This window comes from Schistocerca piceifrons, chromosome 7 (genome assembly GCF_021461385.2).
Source record: "Schistocerca piceifrons isolate TAMUIC-IGC-003096 chromosome 7, iqSchPice1.1, whole genome shotgun sequence".
Classification (NCBI taxonomy): Eukaryota; Metazoa; Arthropoda; class Insecta; order Orthoptera; family Acrididae; genus Schistocerca; species Schistocerca piceifrons.
In genome coordinates, this window is record NC_060144.1 from 478,337,651 (window position 1) to 478,364,004 (window position 26,354).

The 26,354-nt window shown below is 43.2% G+C and overlaps 1 protein-coding gene across 1 annotated transcript in view; it reads right to left on the reverse strand.

Annotated features, from left to right (window-relative positions):
- The window catches only part of LOC124709032 (neurogenic protein mastermind-like), a 365,469-nt gene that overhangs the window by 260,075 nt on the left and 79,040 nt on the right, over positions 1 to 26,354 (reverse strand). Inside the window, exon 2 of the mRNA XM_047240679.1 lies at positions 16,768 to 16,869. Within this exon, the coding sequence (XP_047096635.1) occupies positions 16,768 to 16,869 (102 nt within the window). The remainder of the gene's footprint in view (positions 1 to 16,767; positions 16,870 to 26,354) is intronic.

Sequence of the window (26,354 nt, forward strand, 5' to 3'; positions counted from 1 at the left end):
TACTGACTCGGAATTCTCTGTGACAGGCAAAACGTCTATCAGAATGCATTAATGTTGTTACCAGGACTGGTAAGTTATGTAACAGGCGTGAACAGCGTCAGATCTTGAAGGATCACTGTGAAAGATGCAGAGATGCCGCTTACTCGTTTGAGACAGCGTTATCTGCATCTGACGGAGTTTACAAGGGGACTCATAGTGGGTCTTCGTTTAAACAGCTGATCGAGTTGTGCGAATTCTAGATTTGTGGAGCATTTAGATGTGACAGTGGCCCAATGCTGGACTGCATGGGAACATGAGGGGAGGCATACTCACCATCAACGTTCCGTTCTGACCAGAGCAATGTAGGATTGCCGTGTTTTGCATTAAGCACATCGTAACCTCTTCACATCAACGCTTGCAATCTTGTAACAAGTAACGGACATCTTGTAACATTCTGTCATCCCGCACCATTGATCGAAGACAGGCAGCAGCTGGACTAGTGAAACGCCGTCCCGTGCTTTGGCCGCTGTTAACACCCCAACACAAAGAGCTGCGTTTGGAGCGCTCCCTGACCACGAAGCATGGACTGCTGATGAATGGCGTTGCATTGTGTCCCATAATGAATTACGGTTTTGCACTATCCTGAATGACCATCGTCGTCGAGGAAGACGTCGACTTGGGTAGAGACCGCATTTCTCCAATGTTTTGGAGAGATAACAGCTGTATTGCTCCCGGTGTCATGATGTGGTGAGCCGTCAGGTACGACTTCAGGTCACGGCTCGTACTGACCAATGTAGCTCTGACGACACAGCGGTACGCCACAGACTTGCGTCCTCACGTATTACGTCTCACGCGAAAGTAACGTAGTGCCATTTTTGCACAGGACAATACTCGTCGACACATGACAGGTATCTCCGTCAACTGTCTGCGTGATGGTGAGGTATTCCCGTGACCAGCAGAGCCCCAGATTTGTCCTGGATAGAATAGATATGGGACCACCTTGGACGTCAACTGCATCCCAGTGACAGTATCCAGTATACGAAGGACAGATTACAACAGTTGTGGACCAGCTTGCCCGAGGAGTGGATAGAAGGGCCATGCATCCAGGCCAGAGAGGGTACAACACCATACTGAGAAGTGGCTTCATACTGCCACGTTCTTTGTAACTATGGCTCTATTTTGAATCCACTGCAGTAACATCACATACTCTCGCAACCTTTGAAGTTTCTTTTCGTTTTCTCCTCTCCCTCTGGGTGCTTCAGTTTTTTCCTGGGGGAATGTATTTGCCCCCTGGGCGCTTAATCGACAACAAAAGGCGCCTGAAAGGAAAAAAATAATAAAGCATAACCGCGAAACGAAATCGTCTGTGTTATGTCGTACCCGCGGTCGGTGTCGGAGGTTTCAACTACGGCCGCAGGCACTTCGTTCGCGAAATCATGTGCAGTACAGGAACACTTCACCATTAAGCACTGCGGAGTCGAAATTGATCGTCGGTGTGATGATTGTTGTGTTTACGAGCTCGTGTGAGCTCTGATAGTTTTACTGCACGGAGAACATTCAGTGTCGTTAAGTGCTGGGTGTGCGCCGTACTCGAGTTTAAACTAGGGTCATCACTCTGGAGATGGATGGAGAGCTACTTCTTGCCGGGAGTACGGAGTATGTTAAATGGGCGTGACAGCTGGGAGCAGACAGCATAATAAAAAGCGGAGCCAGCAGTCCCACGAGGCGCCGCGCCGCAGCTGGCTGCAGGATTGGAGCAGGCGCGGCGCCGGCGTCGCAGCTGAGCCGAGCGGAGCAGCGCGGGACGGGGCGGCAAAAAGCGCCGCGCCGGCACACGGTCGCGTGGCGTGGCCGCTGCGCTGCACCCACACCACCCAGCCACCGGCCTCCACTTGCCGCTCATCGCTGCGCGTCGGGGGGTGTCGCACGTGAAAGGGCGTGTGGCCGTTCCAGGTATCAACTCTCTACTGTGTATTTCCGTATCATAACCGTGGTACGTTTCTCTGGCAGTAATGGAGAAAAGAACTAAATAAGCTCGCCATAAAAATACTTGTCTGCCCCTTAAACGAGCAAATCGCTCGCTTTGGAGCGCCGTAGATGGTATGGAACTAGTGTCACGCCCTCGTGTGACCCTCCGCCACTGACGGTCGGTGAATATAGTAGGTCTATACGAACCAGTCTCGGGGCGATAGGAACTGAAGGCAGTTCAATATGAAGTCGGGTACTCCGCAAAAGAGCATTTCTCACACTGGCAAAACAACACAGAAACTTGACTAGCGGCATGTGCAGCGGTCTGACATTTCGTGATTTTGCTTCTTTTAAAATCATGCCAAGGCTTAGAGTGCACCGACAGCCCACTGAAGCATTAAACCAGCAGTGGGCTTGAAACTTCCTGGCAGATTAAAACTGTGTGCCCGGACCGAGACTCGAACTCGGGACCGTTGCCTTTCGCGGGCAAGTGCTCTACCAGGGTTTGCAGGAGAGCTTCTGTGAAGTTTGGAAGGTAGGAGTGAGGTACTGGCGGAATTGAAGATTAAAGCTGTGAGGACGGGGCGTGGGTCGTGCTTCGGTAGCTCAATTGGTAAAGCACTTGCCCGCGAAAGGGAAAGGTCCAGAGTTCGACTCTCGGTCCGGCACACAGTTTTAATCTGCCAGGAAGTTTCACATCAGCGCACACTCCGCCGTAGAGTGAAAATTTCATTCCAACAGTGGGCTTGTGTGTGTGTGTGTGTGTGTGTGTGTGTGTGTGTGTGTGTGTGTGTGTACATGTGAATCGTAGTTTTGTAGTTCATGGCGAAGGTGATTTTGTGACGTTATGGGAGCGTTTTTCGAGCCAAGACTTCGGTCCACTCAGCAGGTTACCGCGAACATGATTCCAGGATGTTTCTCTCACCAGTCTCGGTGACCGTGTATTTCCCTTTTTTCTACAGGCTAATAATGAGTATGACGTGGACAATCCCGTCTTCCACAATTACAACAACCTTGTTTACAGGGCTGTATGCATACGTCCCACGTCTGACGAACGAAATCCGAGATCATGTTGCATCTGCAGCGGCATGAGGGACCATTCGGAACCGTCTGCTTGCAGCAGGATTTGCATCACGTATGCCTCTGGCCGGCGACCATAGACAGCGGGACACCGATAAGCATAGTTAATCTGGTGTCGTGAGTGAGCCGAGTGGTGAGTGGAAGGCTATCTGTGGTCTTCAGAGATTAGGGTAGGTTATGTCTGTACGCAAATGACTGGCGTAACCATGCACGGCGTGTACTTGGTGAAATGCCTATTCCAGAGCACATTCGCCCATGACGCACAAAACCTATCCCAGGTCTCATGGTGTGTGACACCACCAGCTAAAATTCGCAGTCGCATTTTGTGTTTCTGCAAGGTAAAGCAAACATTTCCCGCTACATTGCACTGTTGTTATCCTCTTGCTACTGCGACGACGCGCTTCTTCAGCAGAGCGATGCACGCCCACCGACATGCTTCCCGTGGTGACCACAACTGCCCTGGCCAGCAGCATCTCGAGATCTCTCGCCAATTCAACACTTATGGGACTTCAACTTATTCGTTGTCCAGGGCATGTAAGGACCATTGCTGAATCGCAACAAAAGGTGCAACGTGTTCGAACAATCTATCGCAGCATTCTAACAGCAACTTTATGACCATTTGCATGCGAGAACTGTCTTGCCGCCAGTCCGTCTGTCTTCTCTGCGATTAATTTTACGCGGTCTTTTCACATTTGACGCTCATTGCTAAATATTTAAAGCATGCGACTGTTTCCAGTGACTGTCTCAGCAATCTTGCAATCAAATAATGTCAGGTCTTTCCACCGATTTATGTTTGAAGTTGTTGTGGTCGTCGTAGACTGATGTTGACGTGAAAATATATGTTAACTGCAATGGAAACGACTAAGATCGACGTCAATGGTACATGCTTACTTTTTCAATCGTTATTAGCTGTCTTTTTTTAGGTAGGGAAGTCAACTGCTGCTCTGTGACGGTACTTGTAAGGAATTGACACGTTGCTGGTGTAGTGCGTGTCCGCAGAAGCTTCACATGTTGGCGGCCAGCACGATGCGGCGCCTAGGGCGGATGCGGGTCAAGACGGGGGTGCCCCGGCCTCACAAAGGCTGTGCGAATCGCCCACAATGCCGGCAAGCCGGAAGGGAAGCGACCAGAAGAGGAGGCAAGCCACCCGACTCCGTCCGCTCGCCTCCTGCCCACAGCTGGCCACGCATAGCCTTAGTTCCTCCCTCATGTACCCGGAGGATTGTCTCGTGAAAATCTACAACTCCTTATCATGTAAGACAAATCACAACAGTTCACTGTACCGCGTTAGTTATGTTCTTATCAACAACCACGACAAGTTATGAATGAGGGTTTTCACCATCATCGTCACTTGGCTGCATGTGTTTTTTGCAGTCATCTGCCCTACGTTTTATTTTACTATAAACGTACTTATGCATAAAGTCTAATTCAACATATCGTACTGAATATTGTACAATAGACAGTAATGAAATAACTTACAACATGTTTCAGTAAACTGCACACTCCTTGACATGTTACCTACCTCTTTGTACAGTTATTAATTTGCTTTGACTTAAGAGTACTACCAATCTGTATCTCCAGTCGAAGCATATCGTCGTCTGGACACATATCCTCTGGGTGGTAGGATTTTTGAACGCAGTTGGTACAGTGTGTGAATATGAAACACCCTGCAGTATTCAAGTTAGCCGGCCGAAGTGGCCGTGCGGTTCTAGGCGCTGCAGTCTGGAACCGCGAGACCGCTACGGTCGCAGGTTCGAATCCTGCCTCGGGCATGGATGTGTGTGATGTCCTTAGGTTAGGTAGGTTTAACTAGTTCTTAGTTCTAGGGGACTAATGACCTCAGAAGTTGAGTCCCATAGTGCTCAGAGCCATTTGAACCAATATTCAAGTTACTGGAACTACTTGTAAGTTGCATTGCTATGAAATGAAACATCCCAGCGTATTAAAATGTGTTCCAGGCCGGGACTTCAATTTCTGCTAGTTGCTCTTCTGCTGCCTTCCACACTTCTCAGAATTTCCGCAACACACTTGGCTGACTAGCATACCTGGAAGAAAGGATACTGCGGAAAACTGGCGCACATTCCGCTGCAGACTGAAGATTCAATCTAGAAACAGTCCCTCAGGCTGCAGTTACACCAGTTCTCCGTAATACTCCATCTTCCAGAGTGATTTTAGAAGGTAGAAGGGAAGCTAGTAGGGTACTTGCCCGCAAAAAGCAAACGTCCCAGATTCGATTCCCGGTCCAGTACATAGTTTTATGTGACAGGAAGTTTCAAGGTAACTGCATACTCCGCTGCACAGTGAAAATCCATTCTGGAAAGTTTTGTTGTGGTTTATTATGTAAGCCTCAGTACCATATTCCGAATAACAACAAACACAAAGCAAAATAAAATGTAAGGTAGACGACTGACAGCAGTAAGCAAAAACATACATCTCAACTATTGTATCCCCTTACGATGAGCCGGCCGGTGTGGCCGAGCGGTTCTAGGCGCTACAGTCTGGAACCGAGCGACCGCTACGGTCGCAGGTTCGAATCCTGTTTCGGGCATGGATGTGTGTGATGTCCTTAGGTTAGTTAGGTTTAATTAGTTTTAAGTTCTAGGCGATTATTGACCTCAGAAGTTAAGTCGCATAGTGCTCAGAGCCATTTTAAACCATTTGAACCCTTACGATGAGAATGAAAATCCTTCGTGAATATTGATTGTAATGTAACTGACACCTCCGATTTATTCCCCCATCATTCGGTGCCGTCTTTTATGACTTCGTCACCGATGGGACTTGAAAGTCTAATCTTCCTTCCTTTCCCTTCTTGCAAGGTGAAACACTACCTGTGATGCTGTCCGAGATACACTGAGTTCCGAATATTCTGCATGTACATCGCATCACAAAACCACAAACCAAAAAGCTTCGATACCGTCCCAGAAAACTAGGGCGATCAGGGCGTTATTCCAAGCAACCTCAAAGGTCTCCAACGAAGTTAAAGGATTTTGCGCATCAATGGAGAATGTACACAGTTTGACGTCTGTTCAGGATCAGTTACAAATTTACCAAAGTGGGCGCAAACATTCTCATCTTGGAAGATAGGGTTGGAAATATTACGGGCCCTCTTTAAGAAATGGGTAGAATAAAAAGCACTATTTTGTCAAACTTCGTTGCTGCGAAACTCAATATGTTAGTGTATATCACACCGACGTAGCTGTTATAATTCAAGATACCCGTAACCTCAAATAAAATACAAAATACCCATTGCCTTGCAACTGAGACATCCGAATATCATCAGAAAGCGTCTTCCAGCCTAGCAGTTTTCCGAAAAAGCCTCGTTGGGTATGTGACAAACACAATGCCAGGTATCATTCACAAACGGGCAATAGTGACTCCCAAACACTGCACAGCTTGGCGTTTTTACGTGAGAATAGCATTTCAACGGCTCCGACCTAATGGGATTTGAAGAATGAACTTCTAGTTTTGTAGCCCGACAATTACTTAATCAGCGACCAGAAACACCGCCTGAGTATTCTGCTTAAACACTGGTCTCTTACTTAATGTACTACCATTTCCATTAATTACGACGTTTATATTCACAATGTTAAATAAATAACGGGCTAAACTGAAAAATCAATGCCCTTTACAGTCATAACAAGCATATTAATATTACCAGTTGCAACATTGGTGTCCACAGTCACCAGAGATCCATACGATGTTAAAACAATTTTATTCGCTTTGTTCGATCACAATTTATTTCAGAAGTAATTTTTTTCGGGAATGGGAGTCTTCAAATCTGTGTAAAAGCATACGTAAGTCGCAAAGAAGCACATATCACGAAAATTTAACCACAGTACTGAGAACTTTTATTTCGAGTCCTATTTGGATTGTGCGCTACGGTGTTTGTACTGAAGAGACAAAACATTATGTCCACCTGCTTAATAGCGTGATCCACCTTCGAAAAGAAATACAGCAGCGATTCTGAGTGACACAGATTCAACAAGTCCTCGGAAGGTTTTCGTAGGTATGTGCCTCCAGATATTTACGTACATGTCACGCAATTCCTGTTAGTTATGGGTCGATGGTTTGTGGGCGTGGAGCTGTCGTCCTACCGTCTCCGATGTACTCCATCGGGTTCAGATCAGACAAATTTTATGACTATAGCACCACCGTGAGTTCGCCACCATGTTACTCAAACCACTTAGGGTGGTTCCGGCCTTTTGATACTGACAGGTTAACTTGCTTGAAGATGGCATCGCCGTCGGTAAAAACATCGAGCATGAAGGAATACAAGTGGTTCTCAAGAGTGTTCTTTTAGTCCACTGCTGTTACGTTACCGTCGATTACTACCACATGTCTCTTGGGGTGCCACGTGAATGTCCCTCAAACCATAATACTTCTTCTACCGGCCTGCGTTCACGGTGTGATGCACCTTTCTTGCAGCCGTTCACATGCCTAAAGGCGTATTCGAATACGATCATAGACCCGGTGCAACAACAAACCAGGCGACAGATTTCCAATGACCCGTGGTCCAATCTTGATGATACCGTGTCCATTGCTATCGTAATTGACCGTATCGTTGGGTCAACGTGTACACAAAGGGGTCGTCTGCTGCAGAGCCCAGTGTTCAAAGGTTTTCGCTGATCTGCGTACTCCGAAACATTTGTGCCTGCGCCAGCATTGTACTCTGTCGTCAGATCCGCACACATCACCGCCTATCCTGTTTTACAGAGCGGTCGAGTTTCAGATCTCCACTTTCTGGGGTGAGGCATGGATGATCAACACCTTGTTAGACCCCCATGGTTTTATGTTATTCATCCACTTTGTATAGGTGCTCACGACGTCAGCGCGCGAACAGCCGACCCCCTTTACCGTTTCGGAGATCTCACTTTCTGGCGCCGAGACATAACAATCTGGCGTTTATCGAAGTCGCCCAAGTGAGTGGATTTCCCCATTTGCAGCTCGTATCGTCGCTCGAATGATCCCCCATTCATCACTTCTCCGCTTACACACTTTCCATACAGCGTCACGTGCCCGCAACTCCACCACAAGGTTCTCGCCGTGGGCACTAGCCATAAACTTTTAGCTCATCAATGTACATGATGCAGTTGTCTGCTTGTTTGTGACTTCTGCATTGTATTATACTTATATGGAGGCGCTTATCAATGAATTAATTAATTATCTTGACTTTAAAAGTAAATTGTTTCCAAAGACATTGAATAAAGTAATTTGGATATAAATTATTGGTCATTATTTCATACAGCGCATACATCAAGTTGTAATAACTGAAGTCCAGCTTTATTGTGCCTCTTCACTTCATCCATAGCCTTTAATGTATTCTTCCAAAACGGAAACTCAGATGAGGGAGGTGCAAATAGTTTTGCAAATATGGATCTCTCATGAACCATGTCGAACCTTTTAGAATAGGGTAGACCTGTGTATAGTGGGATGGTTGCCTACTCGGTAAACGACAGATAAAAAAATGTTAAGACAGACGATGTGCCAAGAATAGAAGCCTTTTTTTCTAAAGTTTCAGTATAATCTTTCCGGGTGTACTACAATAGGGCGAGTTCCCCCTACTTTGTTCATTGTAGTGTTCTCGTGCGATGTGAATAGCGGTGACGAACGGCTAGCGTTTATGGACCACAATGATAATGAAATCAAGCCTAAGGGCTAAATTCGCTACAGGTACACAGACTACTCGTTGTCAGCAACACAAAGGAGGCTGTGGAAATTAACGTCCCAAACGACGGACGCGTCAACATCCACAGCACCACCCCTCACTCCGTAAGATGGTTCAAATGGCTCTGAGCACTATGGGACTTAACATCTATGGTCATCAGTCCCCTAGAACTTAGAACTACTTAAACCTAACTAACCTAAGGACATCACACAACACCCAGCCATCACGAGGCAGAGAAAATCCCTGACCCCGCCGGGAATCGAACCCGGGAACCCGGGCGTGGGAAGCGAGAACGCTACCGCACTCCGTAAGACACAGAGGGAATTTGGTCCAGGGCACAGTAGAACAAAGCACGTCCTCAAAAGGCAGATAGTCTAACGGCGTCTATTCTTCACAGTCAAATTTGTTAAACACACAGAGTTATCTCCACACCGACAAAGCCAGAGTAAGCAATCATTATCCCGACTTGAGATTACCGGCTACGGTCACAGTGACGGACTGTCAAGCACATCTTCACTCTAGAGAGACGCCGTATGGGCGATTAATGGTATCAAACCCACGTCTTATAATAAAAATCTTGACGAAATTTGCGGCAGAAGGAAAACTCTGGAAATAATTAAACAAACTCTTATAAAACAGTATCTAAAGTTAAATTTCTTGAAGCAACTCCTATTCCCTTCAAAATTGTATCACGAGGCAGAGAAGAAGACAAGTCACTCACTAATGTCATTTAATTATTTGCTGGAAAAAATTGTAAGAGACCATCTTGTGATAATAGACAGAACCTTACAGAAGGAAAAGAAAGAGACATCTGAGAACAAAGGACTACAAGTATCATTTGAAAAGACAAAATACATGACCAATGAAAGCACCTCACCAACAATTTTAAAAAAGTACGCATGGCAACATCAAGAAAACAAACAACACTAAATATCTAAGTGAAAACATAAATGTAAAAAAGTGACAATGAAGCAATTAAAATCAAAAATGGAATAATGAAGTACGAAATCTGTACGATAAAAAACGTTTCTATAATGATGTGAAATTAACGCACTATAATATATTTGTAAAAGAGGAAGACCTGTATGGATCAGAAACACTACTTTTTCGGGATGTAAAATAGCATTACAAGATTTGCAAAAGACAGAAATAAGAATCTTACGAAAAATATTAGGTCTAATCAAGAACAAAGATGACAGTTTTGTTTTGAGACCAGAAAAGCAGTTATACTCATTCTGCCCTAAAATAACAGATGAGATCAAGAAAAGACGTGTTACATTCCATGGGCATCTAGGAGAAGTAAGGAAGACAAATAAATAAAGATGATCAACATATTCTTCCAAAACAGGAATACAACGAAAATGGTTGGGAAGCAAAGGACTTGTAGAAATGCTGACTGAAAAAAAAAAAGAAAAACAACCCTTACTCAACAGAGTCAAATTCAGACTCGAAATGAGATGGTCAGATGAAAGGAAAAGAGCTCATGTTGAGAAATGGAATAATTTTGGAAGCAGATGAAGGAAAAGAGAAATAAATAATTACTCTGACGTGGTCCTTAGTTGGCCCAAAACGAATAAAGAAAGTGGAGCCACGGCAGAACTGCTTTGAAGAAATATTGCGTTTATGCACAGCTTTAAGAAAGATGGACAGAACAACCGTTACTGGAAGAAAATCGGTTTTCTGAAGATCTGCAAACATCAAGGAAAAGGACAGCTTTCCAGGCAACCCTAAATATCTGCGTTTTTCTGTACAATATCTGTTCGCCCGTAGGTAGTTATCAATATAACAAAGTGAAAGCAATGATTGGTTACTTAAAAGCACAGTACGTACTTCGGTAGAAGCAGAACGGTACGTGCGGAACACAGGAACAATTACTCTTAATTCATGTGCGTCACAACGTACTGACCATGATCCCACGGTATGGAGAGTTTCATTGAACAACGGTTACAAATATTTATTTAAACATATAAAATATAAGGTCACACAGGCACTAACGTAACGTAGCTTTCCATCCAAGAATTCCACAACGCAACGAAACTGTCAAGATGAAAAACTTCAAACATTTACAAACACACTACCAGTCTGTTGTACACTATTTTCATTTCTTTTGGCAGGTTTTCCATGTATTTTGGAGCTGTGTGTTTCCATCATTTCTGGGCCACTTCTAAATTCAGTAGAGGGACGTGCAAGCAATATTTTCTTCCGTACTGAAGATGTTAATATTAGACATTTCATCAGTAAAACACAGCAAACCACTAACACTTTCTAAAAACCATCAACAGTCTATACGACACATCGGCAGTGGAAGACAATTTTCACCTACAACACTTGCTGAAGGAAATTAACCTACCGCTTCATGTAGTTTTGCTCTGCTCTGCAAATTAAAAGAACCGTATGTCGTGACATCGAAAAAGAAACTGTAACCGAAAAGAATGATTCAGCGTACAGAAGAGTCAAAACAACCTTCAGTGAAATTAAAAACAAAACTGACAGCATTAAGGGTGCAGGAGCAATTCCACAATCAACCGAGAGGAGGGAGTACATAGGTGGAAAACGTGCACAGAAGGTCTGTTCGATAGAGAGTAATTGTCTGGCGACGTGATAGAAGAATAAGTGGGAGTCGATGTGGAAGAGACAGGTGATACAATAAACACTACAGTCAAGAGTTCAACAGAGCTGTCGATGACCTTAGACCAAATAAGGCGGAAGGCGTAGGTAACGTTCCTTCGGGATTTCTAAATTCACTGCGTCGTGAAGTGGCAACCAAATGACCATTCAAAAAAGAAGGAAGATTAATGTTTAACGTCCCGGCGATAACGTGTCGTTAGATACGCAGTACATGTTCAGAATGCTGAAGGATGCGCAAGGAAATCAGCCGTGCCCTTTCGAAGCAACAATTCCGGCATTTGCTTGAAGCGATTTAGGGAAATCACGAAAAAACTAAATCCGGATTTGAATAGTCATTCTCCCGAATTCCGGTCCAATGTGCTGATCACTGCACCACCTCGCTCGGTGGAACGACTATTCAAGCTCATGCCAAATCTACGAGACTGGAAACATACCATCAGACTTCCGAAAAAATATCGTCATACAATTCTGAAGATAGCAACCGCTGATATCTGCGAGAATTATCGTACAATTAGCTTGAAAAAATATCGTCCATACAATTCCGAAGATAGCAAGTGCTGATAAATGCGAGAATTATCGTACATTTAACTTAACAGCTCATGCATGTAAGCTAATGACAATAATAACGACAGAAGAATGGAAAAGAAAACTAAGGATCTCTTATGTGACGGCCATGTTGGATTTAATAACGGTAAAGGCCCGAGAGAGCAATTCTGACGTTGCGCTTGATAATGAAAGCAAGACTTAAGAAGAATCGACACATATTCACGGGAGAAACATGTTCGCCAAAGTAAGATGTTCTAAATTCCGAGAAATATGGGAGTAAGCTACGTAACATAAGAACCAAGAATATAATATAAGAACGACGTACTTAGAAAGGGTGTAAGACAGGGTTGCAATCTTTCTTCCTTACTGTTTACTCTAAGAACTTCATTAGCAATGGCGGAGATAAAGGATACGTTCCGGAAAGGATTGAGATCGAGAATGAAAGAATATCAATGATAAGATTAGCAGATGATACTGCTATCCTCAACGAAAACGAAGTAGAATTACGGGAAATACTGAATTAAATGAACAGTCTACTAGGTACAGAATACAGACTACGAGTAAAACCAAGAAGGACGAAAGTCATGAGGAGTAGCAGAAACGACACAATCGATAAACTTAATGTCAAAACTGTGGACCACGAAATGGATGAAGTGAAGGAATTCTGCTGCCTCAGAGGCAAAATAAGGTATGACGATCGACGCAAGGCAATAAAAAGCAGATTAGCACAGGCAGAGGAAATTCCTGGACAAAACAACTCGACTAGTACCAAACATGAGCCTTAATATTGGGGAAGAAATTTTTGGGACTGTACGTTTGTAGCACAGCATTGTATGGTAGTGAATCACGGAATGGGGGGAAACCGGAACAGAAGAGAATCGACGCGTTTCAGATGGTTTGCTAAAGAAACATGTTGAACATTTGGTGGATTTATAAAATAAGAAATGAGGAGGTTCTACGCAGAATCGGAGAGGAAAGAAACATTTTAGTAAAATACGAGTACTAACGCTGAAAGTGTGCATTGACTGCATACTGTACATTTCTACACACAACACCCATTCTCGAGTACGGAAAGTAACATAAAATATCGGAAGCACTGCTTTAAGACACAAGCATAACAAAGATTGAGATCTACTATGTGAAACATCAAAATCAGAGTTATGGAAACGACAAATATTCCTCATGGACTGAAATTAATCATAATTTTCGCTGCTGTGCCATTTAATATAAGAGGCAATTTCAACTGTGATATATTTTCCTGCATTTATTGTAGGAGATTCAGAATTATCTCAACTGATACTGATTGCTTTCAGTTTTCAGGCTACAATGTAAATAAAAATACTGAAAAAAGATGGCGTTAAGGAGCCAAAACATGTTTGGGTAATGCTATATTAACAAGAAACCAATGGTAATTTGCATACGGAATTCGTTGCCCAGTATGATAGGTTATAATCGGTTACCGAGCATGATAAGTACTGTAGGAGGCAGTTAATCATCTCAAATATTTGAATGTTGCTTACAAGATTTACGTCTGTGAACACTATCTGCAGTTCCAACTTATTTTGCTTGAGGCTACAGCGTTTTTTGACAGATAAGCTACCACAAAATATTATCCAGCAGGATATCAAAGAATGGAAATGCTTTCTGATTATCAGTCATGAGTGTCTTTTGGGTACAAGCAGGCTATTATTATTATTATTATTATTATTATTATAGTAAAAGTAGGTGGACCTAAATGTATTACGGAGTCCACATATACATCAGTAGTTAAGCCCAAAATCAGAACATTCCGTTCTGTTAACTGTACACTATATTCATCATTGTCAATGTGTTTTTGGTGGTATAAAACCGGATGAGCTATCTCTTTTAATAATGTTTAAAGCTAACCCATTCGTGCAAAATCAGTACATAACGTCCGTAAAAACTGGTAACAAAATTCGAATCTATTGGGTACAATAGTTTTAGTCTCTGCAACACCTCACATTGTAAAGCGCCTGCAATACTAAAAAAGACAAGCGGAAACTATACTGTGGCCTACAAAAAAAAATATGTTACTAGTTTAACGTAGACGGACAGCCTTGATCTTTGCACAGGCTTGGAGTGCTGGACAGTGTAAACTCTCCAGGAAGGGGGGACATTGTAATTTAGGCGCCACGTCTGTTAAATTTGGTACTGATGCATGATTGAATTAAAACCACGTGTTGTGCGAAGTTAGAGCCAGCATCTTCTAACAGCCGTAAGGACTAGACAAGCACGGATTAGTTAGTATAGGAAGACGACACACTGAATACCTTAACTTGAACGACACGTCGCGAACAAGGGAGTGGTTTCTCCGGTCGTGAATGGACCTCTTGTTTGTGGACTACGGCTCTTCCGGTAATTAGGGAAACCCTGCAGAATTCGGCAGCTCACTGACTTAAGTGTCACATCACCAGAGGTGTAAAGAATGGTGTTGTACTCCATGCCGCGAAACTCCGCAAATATATATTTGGGATTACCGTCCCGTCTATGATGAGGCCATTAGAGACGGAGCACAAACTCGGATACGACAAAGATGACGAACGAAACCTGCCGTGCGTCCTTTTCGAAAGAACCGACCCGGCATTCGTCTTGAGAATTATAGGGAAATCAGAGAAAAGCTAAAACTGGGTCCTGCTTCCCCAGACTGCACCACTTCGATTGGTTCTTCTCTCAGTGGTCAACTTCACGTTTGCCAATCCACACAGATTCTCATCTTTCTTTCGGAAATTTGCAGCGGTTCACCTGGAACGACGTAGGTAAGTTATGAAAAATTCTTATCAGATTTACTTTCAAAGATCGTGGCCTGCATGGATCTGTACCGTATTGGACATAACCCTAGCCTCTCACTTACAAATTTTCACTAACCACACCTAAAATTACGACGCTTCACAGGTTGCCCCCCCCCCCCTCCCCTCCCCCACCCGTTATGCAGCTCCACATAAAATTTGTTTTCGGAATTTATAGTAGCTTATAGCATGCAACAATGTTTCTATTGGAACAACGTCTTTGGTACAGGTACGACTAAACCTAGGTTTCTTATTTACTTCGCCCAAATGACATGCTTGTGATTTCTAATAATTTCTGAGTCTACTGTGTAATTTCGTAATAACGAATACGCATACCTTTTCCTGAATCAATTTACTACGGAAGAGTTTTTTCGACATTTCAATGGCAATGGCATAGCGAAGTATTTTTGCTTCATGACTCATTTAGTTTGGTCATTTCAGCTTTTGTCAGTTTGCCTGCATGACCACACCCGACAGAAATCTGATTCAACGTGGGGAAGGTGTCGAGAAACAGAGGAGACTGAAGCGTATATTATGGGCTCAAGTACTGGCACTCACACTGCATGAAAACTATTTACGACAACAAAGAAGCCAAATTACAGCCGCCTTACAAGCCCGTGACCAGTCTACAGGGTAAAAACGACATTTAATTAAATACTACCTGACTATCCAGTGTTGCCCCATTACTTATATAGTTCAGTCTTTTACTTCACAGGAAAAGGAACCTGATCTATCTGTATAATTACATACAAATAATTTGATTTACGTGTTCTTAAAACTAAAAATACAGTTCACAGTTGTGTGTTCTAAAAAATCCAGAACATTCTACAGAATTCTGTTCGACTATATTTGAACTTAACGAGTTATCGAGAATTTCACCAGTTAGACTAGCTACCCACAAAACTATGGATTTGACACTAAAATCAACGAGACTTTTAGCAGTTAGCCTAGCTATACACAAAACTATAGATTGGACACTAAAATCAATGATTTTCATGCCAGACCATTCAAATCAAACCCCATACCTACGGGGAGGTGGAAGAAGTGTCCTACCACCGCAGTATTTTGTTTTTGCTGTTGCTGCTGTTGTTGCAAGTATTAACTCGTATGTATAAGAAGTTTAGTTGAAACTTACCACAGCGAGCCTAAGTCAGTTATTTACGTATGTCATATCCTTCCAGCCCCTACCTGCACTCCAAGGGGTGCCTTACCCCACGGGAATTATTTTCAGACAATATGTCAAGTATATAACAACACTGGTTGAATAGCACCATGTGTTCTAGTCTCTCTCTCTCTCTCTCTCTCTCTCTCTCTCTCTCTCTCTCTCTGTGTGTGTGTGTGTGTGTGTGTGTGTGTGTGTGTGTGTGTTTTTTATCTTCTAAGATGTTGGAGGTTGGTACAACATTTGATCAGATTTACAGCGAAATTTGCGCAAAAATAATTTTCAAAAAACATATGCCAAAGCAGGTGGAAAGTCACTGTTTTATCACTGAGGTTTTGGATGTCGTTTAAGAAAGTAAATATTCCCATCGTTGCTCCAATATCTCGGTCGATAAAAAATATGTAAGTGTTACCAATACAGTGAATTATATGCCCCTCTGCATACTATCATTTACCGGAAAGCTCGTTTCGATATCTGCAACAAAATGGCCCGGGTGTCCACGTTATATTGTTCACTTCCTTCTATATATCTATTTTCACCGAGCGATGTCACGCAGTTACACTGGCCTAGAGCTCGAGAAGAGCAGGGTTCAAATCCCGGTCGGACCTCCCCGATAAATGTTTCAGGTTGATTTTGTAAAATAGTTCTGGAAAATGTTGGGACATTTCCTGTGACAAGAGCTACGGCCAGTTTCATTTCAAGCCTTGTCCGTCAACTCACATTACACGACGTATGAATGGGCTAAGGGTCGTCAACACAAGACAGTATGTGGCATGTAACTAAGCAACAATTGACCCTACTGGCCAATTTACATACCTAGTGAGTGAGTTACAGTTTCGTGTCTAGTGAGGAGGAGGTCAATGAAACCTTCCTTATTAATGTAACATTACACAACAATGTCAGAGGAAAACATATCAAAAATAACGGCATACCTGACAGAAAACCTTTTTTACGCCAAACTCTTGTCGCTGGTGTGGAACCTCAGGGCTGTGCGCGCCGGCTGTTTGCGGCGATGTGTGGCCCGTGCGTAGGAACTGCGAAATAAAGTGTGAGGCACGTTCGTACCGAAAAATGGAATTTCACAGGAAACGACGTGGAAAATTTTTACAAAATATAGAGGACAAACATGCACCCACGAAAATTATTGCCAATTATATCGATATTGTGTGCGTCATATGGCCTGCGTGACATGTAATACTAACACGTAACTTTAAAATAAACAAGCAGGCCACAATGTAGTAAATATTTTAACCCAGACGTGTTTCGGTTTAATGTAGGAAGTTTCACCTGTGAGTGAGCTGAAAAGTATACAATTTTTTTGGTTTAACAAAAACGTTATAAATGGAAAGAAGACAAACGTTTCTTGTTTCAGCATGCGTTTTGAAGTGGTACAAAAAAGCGAAATTCGTCTGGGTTAATATATATACTTCTTCGCAACAAGTAAAACATGCATCCTTTTTAAGATATTAAGACACACTATTTATATAGCCGCTGCGGAAAACCGCCATTCAAGTAACACTGTTAAATACCAAATAATTATCGTGCAAATTACCTACTTATAGCTGCAGATTACGAATACACAGTGGACATAAAATGTACTGGTAAGGAGAATGAGAGAAAATAAAATCTCTTATCAATCATATCGCTGATGGATTCTATACGTATACGAAATAAAAATCTTGCAGCAAGCTACATTGAGAAACACAATTACCTAGCAAAATCACACAAGTCTATCCCGGCGCGAGCTGTTTCTCAGGCCATGGATGGGGTCTGTGCATTATGTCAACGGAAAGCGGGGAGGAACTTTGAAAGAACACTCAAGCATCTCATGAGGGCATCTTACTGACGTTTTACAGGAGGAAGGGCTGGAAAGTTCCTGTTGCTGAGGGCCGGATAACGAAAGGTTAGAGTACATGTCTGACCATTACGGAAACGTCCCGAGTCACCTGCACAGGCTAGGACGACAGACGCCCAAACACAAGTAGATTAATTAAGTCAGATATTCGTATATGTCCAGTAACTCACTGCGGTGTTCACACCAATCTTCAGACTGGTGACAGCTTTAGCTTTTTTTAATCACGATATGTAATTATGATCTGTGGTCATTAAATGCTTCATGTCTATGTACTTCAATAAATTGTATTTAATAATCAAGTGCACAATACGCCAGTACATAAACCACATAAAAGTAAAACAGCACATAGGAACTCTGACTACTGTGTAAAATGGGCAGGCCGACACTTGTTGGTTCAGTCCATTGTAAATGCTGTAATCCACTCCGTAAGGTGCTAGCAAATCGTAACCGCGGATTCAACGTTGACAGACGCATTCACGACGACTCAGTCAAACGGCGGGATCTGACTGTAACTCTTGTCAAACTATTTTTTTTTTATATATCCATGAGTAGCGGAAGATTTGCACTGAACCACCTTAAAACGTAAATACAGCTTTAACCTGCTTTCATTCTTTCGAAAGCGCACCACCTCGATTCAGTGACCAGTGCTGGCCACTTAATGCGTTGTCATTCCCCGAACCAGTACACAAGAACATCACACATCGGTTCAGCTAGTCTATACGGATAAGCTGAGGAGATACTGTGAGGGAAAATTACAGCGCCATACACTTTCAAATCCCATCAGTTACGCTATCTATTAGCGTCTACATTAAACTTTTTTCCTCGAAATATTTCTCGAATCAAGCATGGCCGACTTGTACAACGTAAAGCGCTAGATTGTGAGACAGGAAGGTTAGCCAGAATAGCATAGAAGCCGCGCACCGGATTGACGACCATGGCTGGTGCACCGCCTAGCCTAAGTTAGGGACGGCGGTTATCGCTGAAACAACCGGTTTTCGGTTATATCGGTTCTTTTCCATGCCAGTTTAACCTGACCGTTAAAACAGCTGGAAATAAGTGGTTTCTGAAATAAATGGAATAAAAAACAGAAAATCGGTTATTTCCTATAATAATTGTAGAAACCGAACAAAGAATGAAAAATGTCGACTCTCTCTGTGTCAGGATACATAGAATTAAAATATTAGATTCGCCATTTTTCTCGAAAAGTGATAAATGACTGAATACTGCAAAAAAATCACCGATATTCTCCTACTGATCTTAATTTTTTGAAACTGGTCAAAAATCATGTTGTAATTGGTGTCGTACCACTATTTGGGCATTACGGTCCAAGGGCTACAAGTACACAGCACAGACAGTAGATAGCTACTTTCTATTTTTACTCTGTATTATGAATGAATTGTTCCTAAGTTTTTAATTTATTACTGTTACCATAAGTTCCATCCCCTTTCATTGTTTCACAGAAATGGCAGAGAAATAGTTTATCTTTTAAAGCTAATGAAGCATTGTACTTCATTGCTAAGTAACTTCGTAAAAATATTTCGAGACTAGGGTTCGAATCATTCTGCAATATAACGGATGTCCTGGTATAGACCAGGTGGGGGCAAGTCTTGCACACCGCACATACACGCGTGCCTTAAGCCACGACGCACGGCAGCTGGGACACCATTGCCTCAGCAATGCTGCACTAATTCTTGTATCATTTGACCCTTGCACGTTTCTGTGGACATGGTTATTAAAACAGCACCGATCACATCTCTCATTTTCTGTAATAACAAAATATTTTAGCACTGCTGCTAGGGCTAATTTATTTTTTTTACTTAGGTTTTAGTCAAAGATAAAAAACCTCTCTTCTCACTGAGACAAAACACCTACCGAAAAATACCAGTTATGCCGAACAACAATATCGTGACAAGTTACGAGCGGTCGATTTTTCCCAACCCTAGGCGTTTAAGCAAATTCTGGGTTATCCCCTACTTCCACCTCACAAAATACGATAAAAAACAGTTAAAATACGAGCACACAGATGCCAAAGTTTACACAATTTACAGACAGGTGGCGTACACGATTCCTCGCCTTTAAGTAACTGACGATTGCGGCGATAGGGAGAGCATTTGGAGGCAAAGTCGCATAAAATTGCCAAATCCTGAGTAATGCAGACCCTGTCCACAACGGCATTAACGCTAAGTAAAACAAGTAGTAATTCTCGAAGTACGCCTCAAGGTATTCAAACAAGTTCATTATATCTGTGACACATCTGTTTTGGTATTAATATTTATTTCGTGGTTGTCTGGGAACTTTGTTTCGTAGAGAACCACTTGTTACTGAACGTATGAATTTCATTCATGCTGAATGAACCTACGCCCCCCCCCCCCCCACACCTCTCTCTCTCTCTCTCTCTCTCTCTCTCTCTCTCTCTCTCTCTGAGTGAGTGTGTGTGTGTGTGTGTGTGTGTGTGTGTGTGTGTGTGTGTGTGTTTTGCCTTGTCTCCGTGACGTGTTACGAATCTGTATTAAGTTCCACCTTCTTTCTTCTTTCTGTACCGTTCAGAATGTTGTACCGAACACTATAAGAAACTTCAGAACTTTATCTCTGATGTCCCCATCATACTGATAAGTGATATCACAGCAAAGATTTTTGAAGTGTGTTATCTATCCTAATGCCGTAATGTGGATGTAGGTTTTTGATCCTAATATTCACTTCGGTAAGCCACGTCAACGGCATTAATTACTAAGATACCACAATAATATCTATTTGATATATTACGTGAACTGTAACAGGTTACTGCATGATTTCGATAACGTCACTTGGTTACCAGATGTAAAATTTTGGACTCAAAAAATATGGAAAATTAAAAGATTGGTTTTATTGTACACTGAACTCTCGCTAATACGGCCCTCAGTAGTCCGGCCTCTCAGTAATCCGGCGCACTTCTAGCTTCTAGTCGTTGAACCTGAAATGACGCCTACAATAATGAAATTTCGTCTGCAACAATGTTGTTAGTTAATACAATGCTACAATGTTTTTAGTTAATACGATGTTCAACATTCCTGTGCACTTTGAAATTGTGGCTTTCCTTATGGATCATTATCATGGCTTCAAAGGGAAACACGTTATTCTAGACGTCAAGCAGAAACCTGAAATTAGATAAAAACTGAACTGAGGTTCTTCGCAGAAAACCGTTGTTGCTGGCAACACTGTCAGACGAGTAACTATTTATGACGAGCAACTTCAGCAGAAAACAGGTAATCATAAGCTCACAGGAAAAGTTACGATGAAACTGATGAATAAATGGAAATGTCGTGTGGCTAGGGCCTCCCGTCGGGTAGACCGTTCGCCTGGTGCAGGTCTTTCGATTTGACGCCACTTCGGCGACCTGCGCGTCGATGGGGATGAAATGATGATGATTATTAGGACAACACAACACCCAGTCCCTGAGCGGAGAAAATCTCCGACCCAGCCGGGAATCGAACCCGGGCCCTTAGGATTGACAGTCTGTCACGCTGACCACTCAGCTACCGGGGCGGACAAACTGATGAATAAGAGGACACAGGAGGAGAGATATCTCAAACTGCTGGTGCTGAAGCTGGAGACGTCTCCCTGGCGTACATTATGCAACAATCAGAAACATGGCAGGACTTATGAAATGCTTGTAAAGCCGTTGTGTGATAAAGCGTACTACCGTCGCGTATCATCATGGTAACAACTAAAACTCTGGGACATGTTTCATAGTGAATGTCGAATGATACTAATATGCATATACACATCAGACACCCAGCTACAGACTGCAAACATTGAATTGTCTCAAATCACTACAGCATTTTTTGTAAAACCATCAAATGGCAACAATCAGAAACATGGCAGGACCTATGAAATGCTTGTAAAGCCGTTGTGTGATAAAGCGTACTACCGTCGCGTATCATCATGGTAACAACTAAAACTCTGGGACATGTTTCATAGTGAATGTCGAATGATACTAATATGCATATACACATCAGACACCCAGCTACAGACTGCAAACATTGAATTGTCTCAAATCACTACAGCATTTTTTGTAAAACCATCAAATGTCTTAACTAACAGTCATCGATCATCTTCAAAAAAACTTTTTGTTGATGTGCATATTATAGCCATTATCTACCACTCGCTCATCATTAAGCACCCGACGCAGTCCCCGCTCACTTTTGTTGACTACTTGTGATACTACATTACGCCATAAATTACAATAAAATTTTCCGTGTGTCCCCGAGACGATAGACAGAAATTACGTAACATTAGTTCCTCTGTACTGGACTAATTTTTGATCAGGTTAAACTATAATTATTGGTATTCAGCAAGATAGTGGTGACCGTTAAAGAAGCTCCTTAGCTTGAAGGACGCCCGGACTGGGGACACCTTCCCGGAAGGTAGTTGGCGATTAGGACCAGGCAACTGATGGCAACCTAACAGATCTGGCGAGTTCCTCAGAAGTTGCTGGTAAGACAGGTGCGGTCGTTTAGGATGGCAAAACAAAATAGTGCCCATCCCAAAAGTCGGCGCTTTCTTGCTGGACTCCAGCAGGGTCACTCAACCTCACTTACGTCGTTGTCGTTGAGCATTCAACGCGTGGAATCCGTGTTTATCATACAGGACCTCGTGGATAACCGGTAGCCGCCGTCGGCACAACACGGCGAGATGCTACGGCCTAAAGACTAGGTAACACGAGGTCAAGCTCCACTGTTGCTCTTCATTGCTAGCAATTCTTTCTCTCGCTCGTCTCAACCTTAAACGGACTTCAGTAACTACATTTCCGTAAATTTTATCTGAACTGATGCTTGATAACAAGTGGACTTGATACTGAAAACTAATGCACTCCTTCCTTCCGAATTCAGTTCTTAATATTCGTTTTCTGTCACTTTGTAAATCTTGAATGCAGAATATATCGCAATTCAGGAGTGAAGTTAGGCTCTTCCAATTGTCATGCTTGTGGTACTGTCCTTCCTGTTACCTACATCCACATGAATAGCTCTGATTAATCAGTGTTCAAAGTGACTGCTTGATTCACACTTGCAAGTTGTATGGAGTCAAATGCTTCCAAGGCGGCGCGATATGGTACCACCTTCACTAGGTTCCATTTATTAGCCGAAGCGGTGGGCAGGCGACGTGTAACACCACATACTTCTACTCGCATGCCACGAGGGAGAACCTACCATTTTCTTCCTGACACAAAAGAAAGACCAATAATGATATACTTCCTTCCGACCAAGGGATCTATACTCTACCTTCTGAGACATGGTCCATATCCGAGCTACTTACTAAAAATACGACAGTGCGCCACAGACACTTCTGAATGTGGAGCAGTCTGGGATTGTGCCACTATGCCAGATGTTACAGATCAGGACAGGAACGCTTCCGGTAATAGAACAGTCTATAATATAACGAGGGATGAGGAACTGTGGTATAAGCTGAACTTGCTGAGTTCTAAAATATCAGCTTATGAACTGCAAGTCCACATGGCTGAGAGGCCGTACATCGTGACAACGAGACGCGCCACGGCAGAACATCCACCTATTACAACCTTCCGAAAGCAGTGAGGAGATGAGCCTCGGAGAGGTACAGGAAGGATTTTCTAAGACCCTGACAGACTCCTCCCCATATCCACACCTTGAGTGGCACAGTAGTGCAGCCCCTGTGAATCCTGAGCCGTACCTCAGTGCGCCGGGGCTAACTATCCAGACAAATGAGAAATCCAACTTGGTTGTCATACCAAGTACAGTAGTGTAGTGTAATGTTGTATAGCAGTGTAGTCCAGAATTATAAATTACAAAATTTGTGATGTAGCAACGCTGTATATTGTAGCAGGCCAGTAGAGTTTGCCTTCTGGATTCTGGATGAACATATAACTGTGCACCAGATGGCCAAATGGTCGTATGTAGACTCTGTTTTCTTTTACACACACAGACACACACACACACACACACACACACACACACACACACAAAATTTATTCTTTATTCTTTTTCTTCTTATACAGATATTCTCTGTAGTTTTCTTCCCTTAAACACATAATGCTTAGTTATTATCAACACCTTTGAATTTATTTTAAATTATTTTGTGCTAAATTCATGCCAATTCATGTGCAATATTTTGTCTGTTCTTGTATATAAATAGCAAACTAAAAGAAAATATCAAACACCTAAATACGTCATCAAGGAACCGTAACATGCAGATCTGTCCGTGGTAAACCACTCGCTCATCGATATAGTTCTTTACATCCCTCTTCTATATACAAGCTAAATATCGGCGACGGCAATGTGTGACGATATCGTACACATTTCCTGATTTTTAGCTTCTTGTATCATTACGTTCTCGTCAGTGCTGTCTATTGCAGGCTGCTTCGGATCAAGGGAGTGGATTACTGCTTTATCCTTGAAGTTGATACACTGCCTAAGAAAAATTTAAGCCCATTCCACTTCATCAATAGCAATATCACAGAAAAACGGTAAAGAGCATGAAACACGCAGCAACACACCAGACTACAAAACGACATCTGCCGAATACATGATTTCCATACCTTGAACCGTTAATGTATTATTAGTATGCACGTCACCTTTAACTTTTATTCCGAACCCACGAAGGACCGAATTCAGCCTCGAAGTGCATGTCGCTTGTAATCGCTGCAATGGCGCTTCAATCACAGAACGCTGGGGACAACTCTCGGGAACTCGTTGAGTAAACGCATTTATCACACAACAAACCATTCGACAAGAAACAACATACAGGGAAACTGTCGTTCTGCGCCTGCCGCGTGGTCACGCGACGAGGGCGCCTCTGCTGGGGCCTTGCTGAATGCTGGACAGAATCAAAACAAGAGCCCTGGTCGAGAAGCGCAACAATTGGGAACGCCGGTCGGCCGGAAGAAAGGCTGCAGTGCCAATTAGGGGCGCAATTAGAAGTGGCCGCCGAGGGCGGGCGTTAATTAATTGCCTTAATTGCCGTTCCCAGCACCTGGCTCCTCGGCGCGGCTTGTTGACGCTTTGCAGACCCGCGGCTGCCGCGCAGAAATGCGAGCGTGCCGGAAAAATTCGCACACAGTCGCACAGCGCAGCTGTAACCTAGAAGAAAGCGTAGACTACTTCCGGCGCAATCGCTATGCAAGCGTCCTCACAAGCCAATGGGATTCGAGACGCGCCATTCTCGTAGTTTCCAACTCACACTCATCGCAATTTAAATGGTTCAAACGGCTCTGAGCACTATGGGACTTAACATCTATGGTCATCAGTCCCCTAGAACTTAGAACTACTTAAACCTAACTAACCTAAGGACATCACACAACACCCAGCCATCACGAGGCAGAGAAAATCCCTGACCCCGCCGGGAATCGAACCCGGGAACCCGGGCGTGGGAAGCGAGAACGCTACCGCACGACCACGAGATGCGGGCATCGCAATTTACTCTCTGAAAGCGCTGTAGAAAAATAACTAAATTAACTATTGTGTTTATTGATTTTGAAAACCCTTACATTAGTAAGGTACCAACGTTTCATAAGAAAATTGCTTTGATACGGCCTCTTGCGAGATACCTCTTTGTCCAAGAAGTAGAATATTATTCTCAAAGGAAAACTAGTAAAGTTACTAGTAAGGGTACAACTCAATAGCAGGTTTCCACCGTGAATATTTTAACACTGTAGTAGCGATTTGGAAGTTACCAGCTCGACACTACTACTTACTTAACAGTGGCCTACAGTTCAACCACTCTGAACGCCAATATCTACATCTACAGCTATACTCTGCAAACTTCCATGAGGTGCATGGCAGAGGGTACATCCAATGTATCAGTTATTAGGGTTTTTCTCGTCCCATTCACGTATGGGGCGCGGGAAGATACATTTACATTGTGGGGGCCTCTCTTGGCCTGTTCGGATGTACATTGCCGGCCATTGACATTGCGATACCAGGCGTATATTAAGTGTATACAATATAGCAGGAGTAGTAAATCACAAATTTGGTTCCAGAGACCTTTCCAGGTCTCAAACATCTACCATGTATGTATGCAGACTGAAGCGACGAATGAAAATTAGTATCAATGCCGTAGTCGGAAGCCTGGTCTCCTGCTCATTAGGCAGATGCGTTAACCACTACTACCCTGGCACACTGACTGGCACAACACCATGGACTGCTGCCGTACCACACCTCCGTCCTTACTCCAAATTTCCATTCACGTCTCGGTCCACTTGGTGTTCCCTCTAAACTCGAACTCGTAGGCTCTCCAACTGTACTGCAACAGCACCTCCCCATCGAACAAAGTGGGCTGAGGCGTGAATGGGAATCCGGATTGACGAGGGAGGCGTAGTAGGGTAGTAGTCCGTGCTGTTGTGCAAAACCACTGTGCCAGGGTGGTGTAGTGGTTAGCGCATCTGCCTGGTGTGTTGGAGACCCTTGTTCGAATCCCGGCCTTGATACACATTTTCATTTGTCGCTACAATCGACATTCATACATTAAATTTGTAGTTGATTTGCGGGTATACACAGAGCAAAATTTAGTACACAATGCTGCCAACTTTTACACGAACAATGCCTCTAACATGGCTGGGCATAGAGAAATACCAAGCTTGGATGAGAGTTGTGGGAACTTTGCCCCATGCTGCTTCAACTCGAAAGCGGAGTTCATGTCTAGGTTAGCTACAGT